Source organism: Panthera uncia (assembly GCF_023721935.1).
Source record: "Panthera uncia isolate 11264 chromosome B2 unlocalized genomic scaffold, Puncia_PCG_1.0 HiC_scaffold_25, whole genome shotgun sequence".
NCBI lineage: Eukaryota > Metazoa > Chordata > Mammalia > Carnivora > Felidae > Panthera > Panthera uncia.
Window position 1 is genome coordinate 16,518,159 of NW_026057581.1, and position 13,932 is coordinate 16,532,090.

At 43.6% G+C, this 13,932-nt stretch overlaps 1 protein-coding gene across 1 annotated transcript in view; it reads left to right on the forward strand.

The window, feature by feature from the left end:
• NEDD9 (neural precursor cell expressed, developmentally down-regulated 9) overlaps positions 1-1,037 on the forward strand; it is a 214,667-nt gene extending 213,630 nt beyond the window's left edge. Inside the window, exon 8 of the mRNA XM_049655045.1 lies at positions 733-1,037. Coding sequence (XP_049511002.1) covers positions 733-816 — 84 coding nt within the window. The 3' untranslated portion in view covers positions 817-1,037. The remainder of the gene's footprint in view (positions 1-732) is intronic.
• The last annotated feature ends 12,895 nt before the right edge of the window (positions 1,038-13,932 follow it).

Below are 13,932 nucleotides of genomic sequence, written 5' to 3' on the forward strand. Positions count from 1 at the left end.
GACCCTCCCCTGCTCACACTCTGTCTCTCTCTCTCTTTCTCTCTCAAAAATATACATTTAAAAAACATTTTTTTAAAAAGATGATTTAACCAAGGCAAAAACATGAGAGCATATACACTGCGTTGTTAACCTGAGTTACATAGAATAGGGAGAGGATAAAGAAAGTGGAAGACTGGAAGAAAGAGCCAAAGAAAAGAGAGAAAGAAAAAAGATTACACACACACACACACACACACACACACACACGTTTGACAAGGCCACATTTATGTATTTATATAAAATATAATTTTGTGTATGCATATAAACAGACAATGAAATCCAACTTAAATGGAACTCAACTGACAGGTTAAACCAACTGGACACAGCTGAAGAGAGAATTAATAAACTCACGGGGAACTATGAAGAAATCCAGTAAAAAGGAGCACATAGATAAAGAGTAGAAAAATTTGAAGGATCCAGCATTGGTCTACTTAGAGGCCCAGGAAAGACTAGAGAGGATGGAGAAGAAATGATTTCAAGGCAGTGGATGAGAATTTTCCAGAAATAAGAAAGCCCTAAGCAGCTCCATAACTCCCAAGCAACATGAATCAAACACATCTACCCCTAGGAACGTGGCAGTAAAACTCTAAGACAGCAGAGTAACTGGTGTGTGTTTGGGGGAGGTAGGGACACATAGCTTATAAAGGGATGATCACTGATAACTTTCCTAATTTCTCACCTGCAACAATACAGGCCAGAAGACAATGGAATCATAACTTGAAAGTGCTCAGGGAAAATACCTCCAATCTAAAATTCTATATCCAGTTCACGTCATGAAAGAAGGCAAGATAAAGATACATTCGGACAAAGACTGAGCGTACGCCACGCAAAGACCTTCACCGAGGAAGCTTCTGAGGGAGGTAAGGTCTTGGGTGAAAAGACTGAAGCCAGAAAGAAGAATGGATTGCAAGGAACAAGAAGACTAAAGAAATCGGTAAATATGTTGGTATAACCAAAGTCGCATAAACGCTGCGAGCTAAAATAATAACGATGATGATTAATGAGTGGCTAATAGTAATTTACTCAACCACAATAACACGAAAGACGGATGGAACACTTACCAAGGTCGTGCCCCTGGGGAGGGAATTTACTGTCTATCTTTAGAATCTGTTGAACAAACATCCTTGTTTTGAAAAAATGGAAAAAGAAAGAAGAATACAGATGCCTACATAAACCAACTGGGGTTGACAAGAGCAGGAAAGAGATTGATCTCAGGCAGAGCCGGCCGGGTGAGAACACTGCTGCCCTCACTGTGGCATCACCTGCATCACCCCGGAGCCCCTGCCGGTGCTCCTGGGGGAATCACACCGCTGACCCAGAGGGAGGGCTTCCTGAGGCTCCATGGGGCCACGAGCTCCCACCCCGGTGGTGAGGATGTTACACAGGAAAGCTGCACAGGGGGGAGGGAGCTCTTTCACTTTTACAGAGAGACTTGGGCTCTTGAGATCCCCCAAGAGATGCCCCCACGGGCCCAGTGAACAACCTCACATAAGCGCACCCTAACACAAAAATCATTTGCGTGAGAAGTGTAACTTCCCGCCGTGGGGAAGGGGAAGCGAGGCCACTTCATCAAGACAATGGAAGGTAGGAAAGGGGAGGGTGCTATTCATTTCCTAGGGCTCAAAACAACAGGAATGCATTCTCTCAAGGTTCTGGAGGCTACAAGTCCGAAAGGAAGTGGTTAGCAGGCCTGATTTCTTATTTTGTTGGCTCGGAGGGAGAAGCTGTTCCATGCCTCCCTCTCTGCTAGCTTCTGGAGGTTGCTGGCAGTCCCGGGCGTTCTTCAGCTTGTAGATGCATCACTCCAATCTCTGCCTCCACCTTCCCATGGTGTTGCCTCTGTGCCTTTGTGTGTGTGAATGTCCCTCTTCTTACATGGACACTAGTCATTGAACCAGGGCCCCGACCTCATCTAGTATGACCTCATCTTGGCACGATTACATCTGCAAACACTCCACTCCCAAAAAAGGTCTCATGTGCACGCTCCAGGTGGACAGGAATTTTGGAAAGAAATATTTGACCCCGTACAGGGGGGGTTAAAAAAACCCTAAAGGGAAAATGCGTCAAAAATGTAGATCCTTGGGGCGCCTGTTAAGCCAGACACTTAACTAACTTTGGCTCAGGTCATGATCTCACAGTTCATGGGTTCCAGCCCCACGTCAGGCTCTGTGCTGACAGCTCGGAGCCTGGAGCCTGCTTTGGATTCTGTGTCTCCCTCTCACTCTGCCCCTCCCCTGCTCACTCACTCTCTCTCGAAAAGAAATGTTAAAAAAAATTTTTTTTTAACGTAGATTCTTGGGGTGCTTGGTTGGCTCAGTCAGTTGAGAGTCCGGCTCTCGATTTCAGCTCAGGTCCTGATCTCACAGTTCATGAGTTTGAGCCCCACATCAGGCTGGTTGCTGTCAGCACAGAGCCGGCTTCAGATCTTCTGTCCCTCTCTCTCTGCCCCTCCCTTAGCCTGTGCCCTCTCTCTCAAAAATAAATTAAAAAAAAATTTTTTTAATAAAAAAATTTTTAAAAATGTGGATTCTTAGTTCCAACCTTCCCAAGATTCTGATTCAGTGGACTAAAATGAGGAAGGGCCAAGAATCTGCATTTAGCAAGCATCCACGTGATTGTCCCTGTCAACAATAAAGGTGGAACAGGACACACAAATGGGAAGTGCTCCAGTAGAGGAAACGACACAGGAGCACAGGGTGCAGGGAAGGGTGACAGAAGAGGTGGCTTTGGAGGGGGGAGAAGAAGGACAGAGGTCTCCAGACAAGGTGACAGGTGTTTGCAGCAGCACAGAGCACAGGGCTAAAGAATCCATGTTCTGGGATAAAGAGGGTCAGAGAGGCCAGGGCCTTGACTTTCTTTCTGTGCTCCCCTTCTGGGTCTGCCAAGGAGCGCTAAGAAGCCTGTTTTCACATGCCATCATGAATGAGGACGCATTAACGCGACAACACTCGGTGCAAGACTTGTTGTGTATTTTGTTTTGAATTGTATTGTGCCTAAATCAAATGAACTGTGCCTCTGGATCTGTTCGCCAGGGTTGGTGAGTATTAGTCATTATTGGCAAACACATCTCCCTCCCTGGGAGCCCAAAGGGTCCTACGCAATCCAGAAAAGCTAGCAAAAGACTTTGCCCTTCAGTCCAACAGGGCTGCCTCTGAGATGCTTATCATTCAGCCCCTGTGAGAGCCACACCGGCATCACTCTCTGGACCACAGAAAACCTGGCTGCACTTTTCAAAGCCAGAGCTTAGAGCTCAGATCCCAAGTAGCTGCAAGCCACCTCCCAGGGCCCTGGAAGAAGAGGGTGAAATTTCTACTTCCCAATCCTTGGCAATCCAACTGCATTCTCCACCGGCCCCTGGGTCACTTTCCCTAAATGTCTTTTTCCCTACCAACCCTGTGCAAAGTGCTGCTCCCTAGCAGACCATCCAGGTTTGGAACCCCCATGGGCCAACACCTGTTGAGTCCCTCCTCCAGTGAGGGAAACCCAGCACTGTAGGACACAGGGGCCCGTAGCTCTACTGGGGGTTGGGGAGGTAACCAGAGAAAACAGACACCATGACTTTCTCAATTTATCCCGCCGTGTACGCTCACATAAATTAGGGCTTCACCTAGTGTTTGCATTCAAACACGTATCCATTTCCCTTTGTGCTAAATGACCTAAGGCGATTGGGGTTTGTTTGTTCGGTTTTTGTTTTGTTTCGTTTTGTTTCGGTGCTTTATGTAACAAAGAAATTGTGTTTCCTTTCTCTAACCAACAAGGCAGAAGCCTGGGGTGTGGTGTTCACCATGCCCATGGCCAAGCTACTTTGAACCTCAATTTCTTTACCTGTGAAGTAAAGGGAATATTTCCCCTGCCTTCCTCATGCCCCGCAAAGCTGTGGGGTTCGAGGAAAGCAAAAATATAAAAAAAGGATTGTGTGCATCGAAGGCACCATGAACACAAAGGCTTAGTGTTTCCATAACATCTCACCAATCTATCACTGGTTTTCTAAAATGGTCCTATTTCTGGGGTCAGACACTGGGAAGTGAAGTTCAAATTTGTGAGCGCTTTTTTTTCTCTGACTTCAAGTCCTTATCAGTAGGAATCGGAGGGACTATAAATATTGTTTCCTCAGCTTCAGATGGAGAGAAAAGATGTCCCTGTGTGGCCAGAACAGCCCTGGTTTGTATCTGTGGTCCTGGCCCAGTGATGACTAAACTGCCCTCTCCCCTTCACTCTCTAAAGTGTTCCAGTTTGATTAATTTATGTTCACGCCCTGGCTGCTTTAGGTAAAGAGGATTAAGTAAAATACCTGTGCTGTAAAACAGGATGTCACATAATTACCAAGCCCATGGACACTAGTCTAAAGGAGCACACCCCTAACGGGAACAGCAAACACTCACCGAATGCTTGAAATCTGTCGCCATCTTGTGGTCAAAAGCCATTCCACCCACAAGATCTTTTGACCTTTTCAGAAGGGACTGTGGAGCAAACCCACACAGAATCCGGGAAAGAATTAGGGGCTTGTAAAATAAGCATCTCATTAACATACACTTTGGTGCTCTCCCTGAAAGAAAACAGTAACCATTTTCAGGAGATGTAGATAAGGCAGGAATTAGGCCTCTGATTTTAGACTCAGATTATAACTAAAAGATGGGATATATGCAGCCTGTGGGTTAGAATGGTATTTCGATGGAGGTTCTGCCTTATATTGAAATACTGACTAATTCAACTCAGTGAGGATGATGCTGCTTACTCAAATCAATCCACCGGTGAATGTTTAATTCTCCGTGGGGCCACCGAAGGAGAGGAAGATTGTCTATGTAACAAATGACCTCCCTGGAAAGGGGAAGGGTGGTGTTCAGAGAATCTTCCCTGTGAAAGTGACCTGTGAGCTGAAATCTGGTGAATGACCAGGGGACAAGGGGAAGTGAGGCAAGTGTTCCAGTCAAGGCAAAGAGCCCTGACAAGGGTCCAGTGATGGTGGGGGTGGAGGTGGGTATTTGTGCAACTGGGGGTTGGCCTACACTGCCACAGGGATAGAGAGTGAGGGGGCTGTGGTATGAGACGAGACTGGTAAATGAGATCTTGCAACATATCACTGGGAGTGTTAAGGATTCTTAACCCATTTTCTAGAAGGAGCCATGGGAAACCATTTACATGTTATAAGCAAGGAGACTGCAGGGTCATATTTGAGTTTCAGAAAGATCATTCTGGTGACAAGGGGGAAAGACTTGTGAAGAGTTATAATGGATTTAAGGCAACCACTGTGCAGTGATCCATGTGACCATTACAATGGTAGGGAACACGCAGTATATGCTGGGCACTGTTCTAAATGCTTTGCGTGGATTCACTCATTCCTATCAAAGACCCTATGAGATAGTTACTATGACTACACCCATTTTACAGATTAAAAAAAAAATGGGGCACAGAGAAGTCTAATTCCAGAAGCCACCCTGATGATCAATACACTATGATGCCTACAGATGGTAAAAAGAAAATGGAGAAAAACAGATGGTTTCAGGACTATTTCAGAAGTAAAACCAACAAGACATGACGTGCTAAATAGGGGGCCGGAAAGGGAGCTCCAGTGTACCTAGGCTGTAGACTTGGGCAACTGTAGAGGGACACTGGAAAAACACAGGCTCGGAAGGGACTACAGATTTGACCTTGCAGGTGTTGAGTTTGACCAGTGTTTAAGACCATCAAGAGGAGATACTGAGAAGGCAGTTGGCTCAAGAGACAGGAATGTGGTCCCACTGGTGGAAGAGATAGTAATTGAAGTGACAAGTAAAGAAATAGCACAGGTAAGGAAAGAGGGCTACAACCTAGCCCTGGGGAACTCGGACATTTAATTGCAGAATAACTGTAAACGAGGTAAAGGGGGTGGGGGCAGACAGACAGTATTAACACCTGTAAAGCCAGGAGAATTTAGTATCATGGAAACCAGAAGAATGTTTCAAGGAAGGGATGAGCAGCCACAACAAATGCTGCTGGGGGGTCAGGCAAAGTTGAGGACTGGAAAAATGCCCTTCAGATCTTGTGTCAGGGGTCCTAGAGGTAACTGCCCAGAGAAGTCTGTTGCTGAGAGGGAAGGGTGGCTGGCAGCTGAGGGAAGAAAGAATAGGCTTTTTCTTCTCCCGAGACATAATATGCTTAATGAATATGTTTAAATGTTGAAGAGAATGATCCAGTTGACAAAGTGACTGAATATACAGAAGAAATAGTTTTCCCTTGAACAACATAAATTTGAACTACATGGGTCAACTTACACATGGATTTTTTTTTTAATTTATTTTTGACAGAGAGAGAGAGAGAGACAGAGCATGAGTGGGGGAGGGGCAGAGAGGGACGGAGACATAGAATCTGAAGCAGGCTCCAGGCTCTGAGCTGTCAGCACAGAACCTGATGCGGGGCTCGAACCCACGGACCGCGAGATCATGACCTGAGCCGAAGTCGTACGCTCAACCGACTGAGCCACCCAGGCCCCCCTACACATGGATTTTTTTAATACATACAGTACCATACTGTAAATGTATTTCCTCTTCCTTATGATTTTAATTTTTTTAATGTTTTATTTTTTTGACAGAGAGAGTGCAAGCGGGGGAAGGGGAGGGAGGGAGAGGGGACAGAGGATCCTAAGTGGGCTCTGTCCTGACGGCAGAGAGCCCCATGTGGGGCTCAAACTCAGGAACCATGAGATCATGGCCTGAGCTGAAGTCAGGTGCTTAAGAGACTGAGCCACCGAGGGTGGCCCTTCCTTATGATTTTAACAACCTTTTCTTTTCCTTAGCTTACTTTATCATAAGAATATGGCATACATATAACATATTAACAAAATATATGTTAATCAACTATTTCTGTTATTGGTAAGGCTCCCCGTCAACAGTTGGCTATTAAGTTTTGGGGGAATCAAAAGTTATAAGCAGATTTCTGACTGCATGGGGGGGGGGCGGATATTCCCACATTGTTCCAGAGTCAACTGTAATTTACAGTGTCAATTTGCTGAAAAGGGGAGAATAGGATCCAAAGCACAGGAGGAGGGATTATTCCAGGTAGGTAGAGGGGTCTACCTGCTTATTTCAGTTGTCTCTGATATTGTAATTCTATAATTAAACGCTGCAACGAAGTAGAAGTGTAAAAGAAGGATTGCTATTTCTGTGTAAGCTTGGTTGAATGTTTTATGAAAATTTATTTGATAAAGCCAAGATGCTAAAAATCCTGTCCATCTAGAACAAGAGAGGCAATTATAAAAGATGGGAAAATATAGTAAAAATCTTTGTTCTGCAAGGTTCTGTTCTTGTTCCAATTTTAAGAGAACAAAACGAGAAATCATAGAATTATTAAGGCTAAGCTTTTACAAAGAAAATGAGGTTGGGGGGCCTGGGTGGCACAGTCAGTTGAGCGTCCCACTTCAGCTCAGGTTACGATCTCACAGTTCGTGGGTTCAAGCCCGCATCGGGCTCTGTGCTGACAGCTAGGAGCCTGGAGTCTGCTTCAGATTCTGTGTCTCCCTCTCTCTGCCCCTCCCTCACTTGTGCTCTTTCTCTCTCTCTCAAAAATAAACATTAAAAAAAGAAAGAAAGAAAATGAGATTGAAACTCTAATGGATCAATAATCACTAAAAAACAAAAACAAAACAAAAAGCGCCTTAGTCTTACCCTAAATACTGTAGGATGAATGTATATGTTTTCATGATTTCCCGTTTCAACTCACTTTTTCAATGGACTGACCAACTCTTAGACCAAGCTGGCATTCAGAAGGTTTCTATGGTTACAAAATGAATAAGAAAGAAGAAGAGAGGGAGGTTAAGTTATGGGTTGCCTACTATACATTAATGAATATGCTTCGCTCGGATTTTTTTTTAATTTTTTAGCATTTATTTTTGAGAGACAGAAAAGAAGTAGGAGGGGCAGAGAGAGAGGGAGACACAGAATCCGAAGCAGGCTCCAGGCTCTGAGCTGTCAACACAGAGCCTGACGCGGGGCTAGAACCCACGAACCGTGGGACCATGACCTGAGCTGAAGTCGGACACTTAACCGATGAACCACCCAGGTGCCCCAAATATTGTTGTTTTTTTTTTAATGTTTATTTACTTTTGAGAGAGAGAGTCAGATTTTTTAATTTTTTTTTTCAACGTTTTTTTATTTATTTTTGGGACAGAGAGAGACAGAGCATGAACGGGGGAGGGGCAGAGAGAGAGGGAGACACAGAATCGGAAACAGGCTCCAGGCTCCGAGCCATCAGCCCAGAGCCTGACGCGGGGCTCGAACTCACGGACCGCGAGATCGTGACCTGGCTGAAGTCGGACGCTTAACCGACTGCGCCACCCAGGCGCCCCGAGAGTCAGATTTTTTAAAAATGTACTCCTTACCATAATCCTAGATGTTATCATTCCTATTCAGCAGATCAGGAAAAAGGTTAAATAAACTACCAACTATGAAGATAAAGCATTGGGGTAGGAAGTCAGTTCTCCTGATTGTATCCTAAGTTCCAGATGGGCCATTTCCACTGGTCTTACATGTACCTGGACTCTTCCCCAAACGTGCCCCATCCACATCCCCCATCAGCCACCCACCACTGGCTCATCCTTATCCTTCACCTCCCATATCTACTCACATACCAACCCCAGTCAAATCAATTCCCATGGGTATTTGTTCAAGTTGTCTCCACTACCAGCAGCCTTGCACAGATTCACATCATCTTTTGCGTGGATTACTGCAAGTTTCCTGTTGCCACAATTTCTTAATAGGCAGATCTGAGCAATATCATTCTACATATATGTATCAGTTGAACGCTTGCACTGCTTTCCAGTTCTTTCTTTGGTTTGCTTCCAGCACATTACTTTCCTCCAGCTAGCTTCCTGGTTTTCTCCCCAGTCCTTCTCAATGTCCTCATGGTCTCTTTCTTCGGCCAGACTCTTAAATATCGGTGCTCTTCAAGGGCCACTTCTTTGTCTCTGCTTACGCTAGCCTCCTCCCCCAGTAGATACGATTTTTGCCTACAGCTTTCACTGCATTCACACTGATGATCACAGCCTATGTTTTCAAACCAGCCCCTCAGACCATTTTTACAACTGCTCAGTATTGCTGTCCAGCTAATGGCCCATAAGCACATCAAACTCAAATACGGACACCCAAAACGGGACTCTTCGTCTTCGATCTCCCCGTGGCCGACCACAGACCTACTCCTTCCATGTGCATCCCTCAATGTCACCAGGCTCAAACTAACTCAAACGTTGAAACCATCCTTCACTTACCCTTCTTCTTCACCTGTCTTCACAGTCCAATCTCAAGTCCTGTTGACTCCCATGGTTGTCACTTCTTTCCACTAGCTTCCTATTTTCGTACTTGGACTACAGTAAGATATGCCGTTTCCACTGCGCCTCCAAAGTAGCCCTCCCTGACAGCTAGCATGAGCTTCCTGAGTCATCTGTACTTAGTCCAGGTGCCTGGAAAAATAGCCACTCAATGGCTAAAATGAACAAATCAGGAGACTATAGATGCTGGCGAGGATGTGGAGAAACGGGAACCCTCTTGCACTGTTGGTGGGAATGCAAACTGGTGCAGCCGCTCTGGAAAACAGTGTGGAAGTTCCTCAAAAAATTACAAATAGATCTACCCTATGACCCAGCAATAGTACTGCTAGGAATTTACCCAAGGGATACAGGAGTGCTGATGCATAGGGGCACTTGTACCCCAATGTTTATAGCAGCACTTTCAACAATAGCCAAATTATGGAAAGAGCCTCAATGTCCATCAACTGATGAGTGGATAAAGAAATTGTGTTTTATATACACAATGGAGTACTACGTGGCAATGAGAAAGAATGAAATCTGGCCTTTTGTAGCAACGTGGATGGAACTGGAGAGGGTCATGCTAAGTGAAATAAGTCATACAGAGAAAGACAGATACCCCATGTTTTCACTCTTATGTGGATCCTGAGAAACTTAACAGAAGACCATGGGGGAGGGGAAGGAAAAAAGAGAGAGAGAGGGAGGGAGCCAAACCATAAGAGACTTAAAAACTGAGAATAAACTGAGGGTTGATGGGGGGTGGGTGAGGGGTATGGAGGAGGGCACCTGTTGGGATGAGCACTAGGTGTTGTATGGAAACCAATTAGACAATAAATTTCATATTACAAAAAAAAAGCAGGGGCTCAGCCGGTTGAGCGTCCGACTTCATCCCAGGTCACGATCTTGTGGTTTGTGAGTTCGAGCCCCACGTCAGGCTCTGTGCTTGGAGCCTGCTGCTGATTCTGTGTCTCCCTGTCTCTCTGCTCCTCCCCTGTTCACACTCTGTCTCTCTCTCTCTCAAAAATAAACATTAAAAAAAATTTTTTTAATTAAAAAATTTAAAAAAAAAAGAATAGCCGTTCAATACACGTTAAACAAGTGAATCAATGCTCTTGCTCAATTCCAAGTATTTCAATGTTGTCCATCACAAATGCATGCACTTCAAAGCCCCTGCCCTTGCATACAAGGTCCTTTGTGACTTAGACCTTTCCCACCTCTGTGGGAAAAACCACTGTGCCCTATTAACCACTCTCTATTCCAGGAATAACCAACCATCTCCAGTTCTCCAAACAAAGCAGCTTTCCCTAACTCTGACTTTGCACATGCTTTCTTCTGTCTAGAATTCCTCGTCTCCTCCTCTACCCAGAAAATTCCCACTCCTCCAAGATCTTTCGAGAAGCTTTTGCTGTCCTTTCCTCCATGCTCCTCCCCCCACCCTCTAACATTCTCCATAAACAGCATCATTTTTTATAACTGAAGTACTCACTTGAACTTGCAGGCAACAATCATATACTGGCCTGTGGAGCTGCCAGGGGGGCCAGAGTGAAGAGAAATCATTCTGAGAGCTCTCCAAAAACATTTTGAGAGCCATTTAACATCCTAGACCTTGAGATCAGTACCCCAAGTCTCTGAACTAATCCCCAATTCATGGCCCTCTTCTCGATCCCAACTCCAGCCAGCACGTAACAGTGACCGTGGTGACAGTCCACAGAACCCCTAGAATGAGTCCCAGTTCTGATTCCCTTTCGATGGCAGTATTGACACTGCTCAGAACTGCTTCACCTCTACAATTCTGATCTCCACCCCTAACTTCCTTCTATCCATTATACACAAATGTCACACTCATTTTATCTTCAATCTCTACCCCTTTCCATTCACCCAATTTATCAGTGTCTTACTGATCAGACTTCTATTACAACCCAGCCCAAATCCACAGCCAATCTACAGTAATCTCTAATGGCCCTGCCCTTCAGACACTCCTACCTTATGAAGTCTGACCCTAGCAAAATCCACTTTTTCCCCACTCTACCTTCTTGGCAGCTAAGCATCACTGAGGAAAAATTAAAAAACCTGACTCCTAGCCTCCACAATTAATGATTTCCCATCTCAAACTGGTTTTCAAAGGCATTCCTCAATCTTTTTACTGGGCTTTGGTCCGTGTCCTCAGTCCTCTGGGTGGTTAATACCAACAAAAACGTGAGACATGACCTACGGTAAACAGAATATCAAAACAATCTTGAGGGTGTTGGATAAAATATGAGAAGAGAGCCAAAGGCTATACATGGGCAAAGCAATTTAGCTCAAATCCCTATGTCCTTTGGGTTCTACGTCAATTACTTTCATGGCACTAGGACCGTGGTTACTTTAATTCTTACAGACTCTTAGAGTGTGAAAAATGTGGTGAAGCGTGGACCACTGGGAAAAATGACTGCTTTCAACTCCCTTCATGCCCCAGGTACCCTTCATACTTACTATACTTTATCAATGACACATACCAAACTTTTGTTTTCAGTTTAATTTATTCTTTGCAGTTTAAAGTGAAAGTTAAAACATCAAACAAACCACAGAAGCTTTAGGTATATAGTATTGACCAGTTTTGAAACAAAAACAGTGAATGATCATTTACACACATTCCTTAACTCTAATTTTACATCTCGTTATATAATGGTACTATTGATGCACACATTTCTAATTCCTTATACATAGACCTATTTGTCAAGCAGCAGGATGGCAATGCATCATAGCACAGCACAAAATGTTTCCTTTAAGAAACCAGAGAAGCCATATTTGGTGGATGGTTATGCACAGAACTGACTTGGAAGGGTACCTACTGTTAAACACTGGTCATAAGGCAGGCAGCCCATGTACATTAAGAAATGGAAAATGGAAGTTTTAGTAATATAAGATAAAATGCTATTCTTTATGCTTTAAGTTAAAAGCTATAGGATACTTTAAAAGCAGATGATACTAGGTGCTCGAATTCTAGACTCCATTAGCTGCTCCAAAGTCTACAACCTTTGAGTACTGCTCATTAGCTTTTAAAAGTCAACTTCAAATATAAAAGCACCTGAAGTTTACCAGTCAAAAATCTAACGTTACATTGGTTACATGTCACACTAAAACACAACTTTTAAGAAAAACGGACTTTAAAAAAAAATACTGCATTGTTGACTTAAAGTAATTTCAAACTACGTTGCTCCTAAAAATAAAAGAGCACTACTTTCAAATCTTTCAACACGTTTTGGTTTAAAGTAACATTTTGTGAAGCCATTAATATGGTTCACCCATCTTCCAGCAAAATATATTCCCACCTTTCAGCAAAATAACAGTTGAACTTGTTTTTAAGCCTAGCATCATCTAAAGAAATGGGTCAGCACATAGGCGAATTAGCTATTCACCCAAAAACTAGGTATTTAATGTTTCCACCATGAAAACAATACTACAAAATCCATTGGATGAATTCTATTTTTAGCTTGATGTAAATATTAAAAACCTCACTGAACAGTGCCACACAAATATCTAGTGTTTTTTGGCATGGGAATCAGAGCAATGCAAACCAGTACGCTTGATATAGGCGATTTTCACAAAAGTGTCATCAGAGGCAAAAAAAGATGTGGGAATGGTTGATTGGGAAGGAAATGAAACAACCTATCAGAGTCCTCAATTTTAGAATTAATCCTCAAAAGATGGCATAGTTGGTCACCATCTCTGTGAGTATTCAGACCAGATGGACACTTGAATGCACTCTTAATGCTCGGAACCTTCTAAGCTTCAAAATTAACCACAGGCTAGTCAGTCTCCCACTGAGAAAATGAAAATGCACGTATGAAGTGATGGTTAAGCACAGCTACAAAAGCACTAACAGAGAAATGGGAACAGAAACATTACCCCACACAAATAATTGTGTGTTAACACTCCTCTCGCCTATCTTAGCGGCGGCCTTAGAAATACGTACTGCGGTGAGTGTATCGAGGGGAAAAGGGATGCAAGAAAAGATAAAAGCTTTAAACAAAGGAATTGGTTTGCAAAACATTCATATTGGCATCAGTGATTTCTTTCTGCACTCCGAAGAGTTAAAAGGTGGTAGGGTGTAAGCTGCTTAATATGCTTTTGGATGTATTTCCTAAGTAAGTTCAACAGACCGTTTCCCTAAATCCTACTAAAAAAGATATCCCTGAAGCATAAATGTAAATAATACCAACATGTACACCTTCACATGGATTCATTTGTAGTCACCTGTGGATGACCCCTGCAGATTTTATGAAGTTACACCAGCCATCGCTCTTTAATACTGAAACAGTACAGAAGCTCACTGGCTACTTAATGTTTGTCAGCAACTATGATTAGTATCTAAACCTAAGGTACACACTAGAAAGCAGAATCCACAGCTCAAAATATTAGACTATGAAAGACCTATTTTAAATATCCTCCCAGTAACCAAGAAGCTTTTAGGCATTAATTCTTTTCTAGCTGATGACCGTTTTAACGTGATAATGAAGCTAGTATGAAGCACAAAAATTAATGCTTGCAACTTGTGTCACGGTTCTGTTAATCGCCACAGTCACAAACAGAAAACTGCATCCAATAAGGAAATGACAGAAAGAGTATGTGCCTCTTCT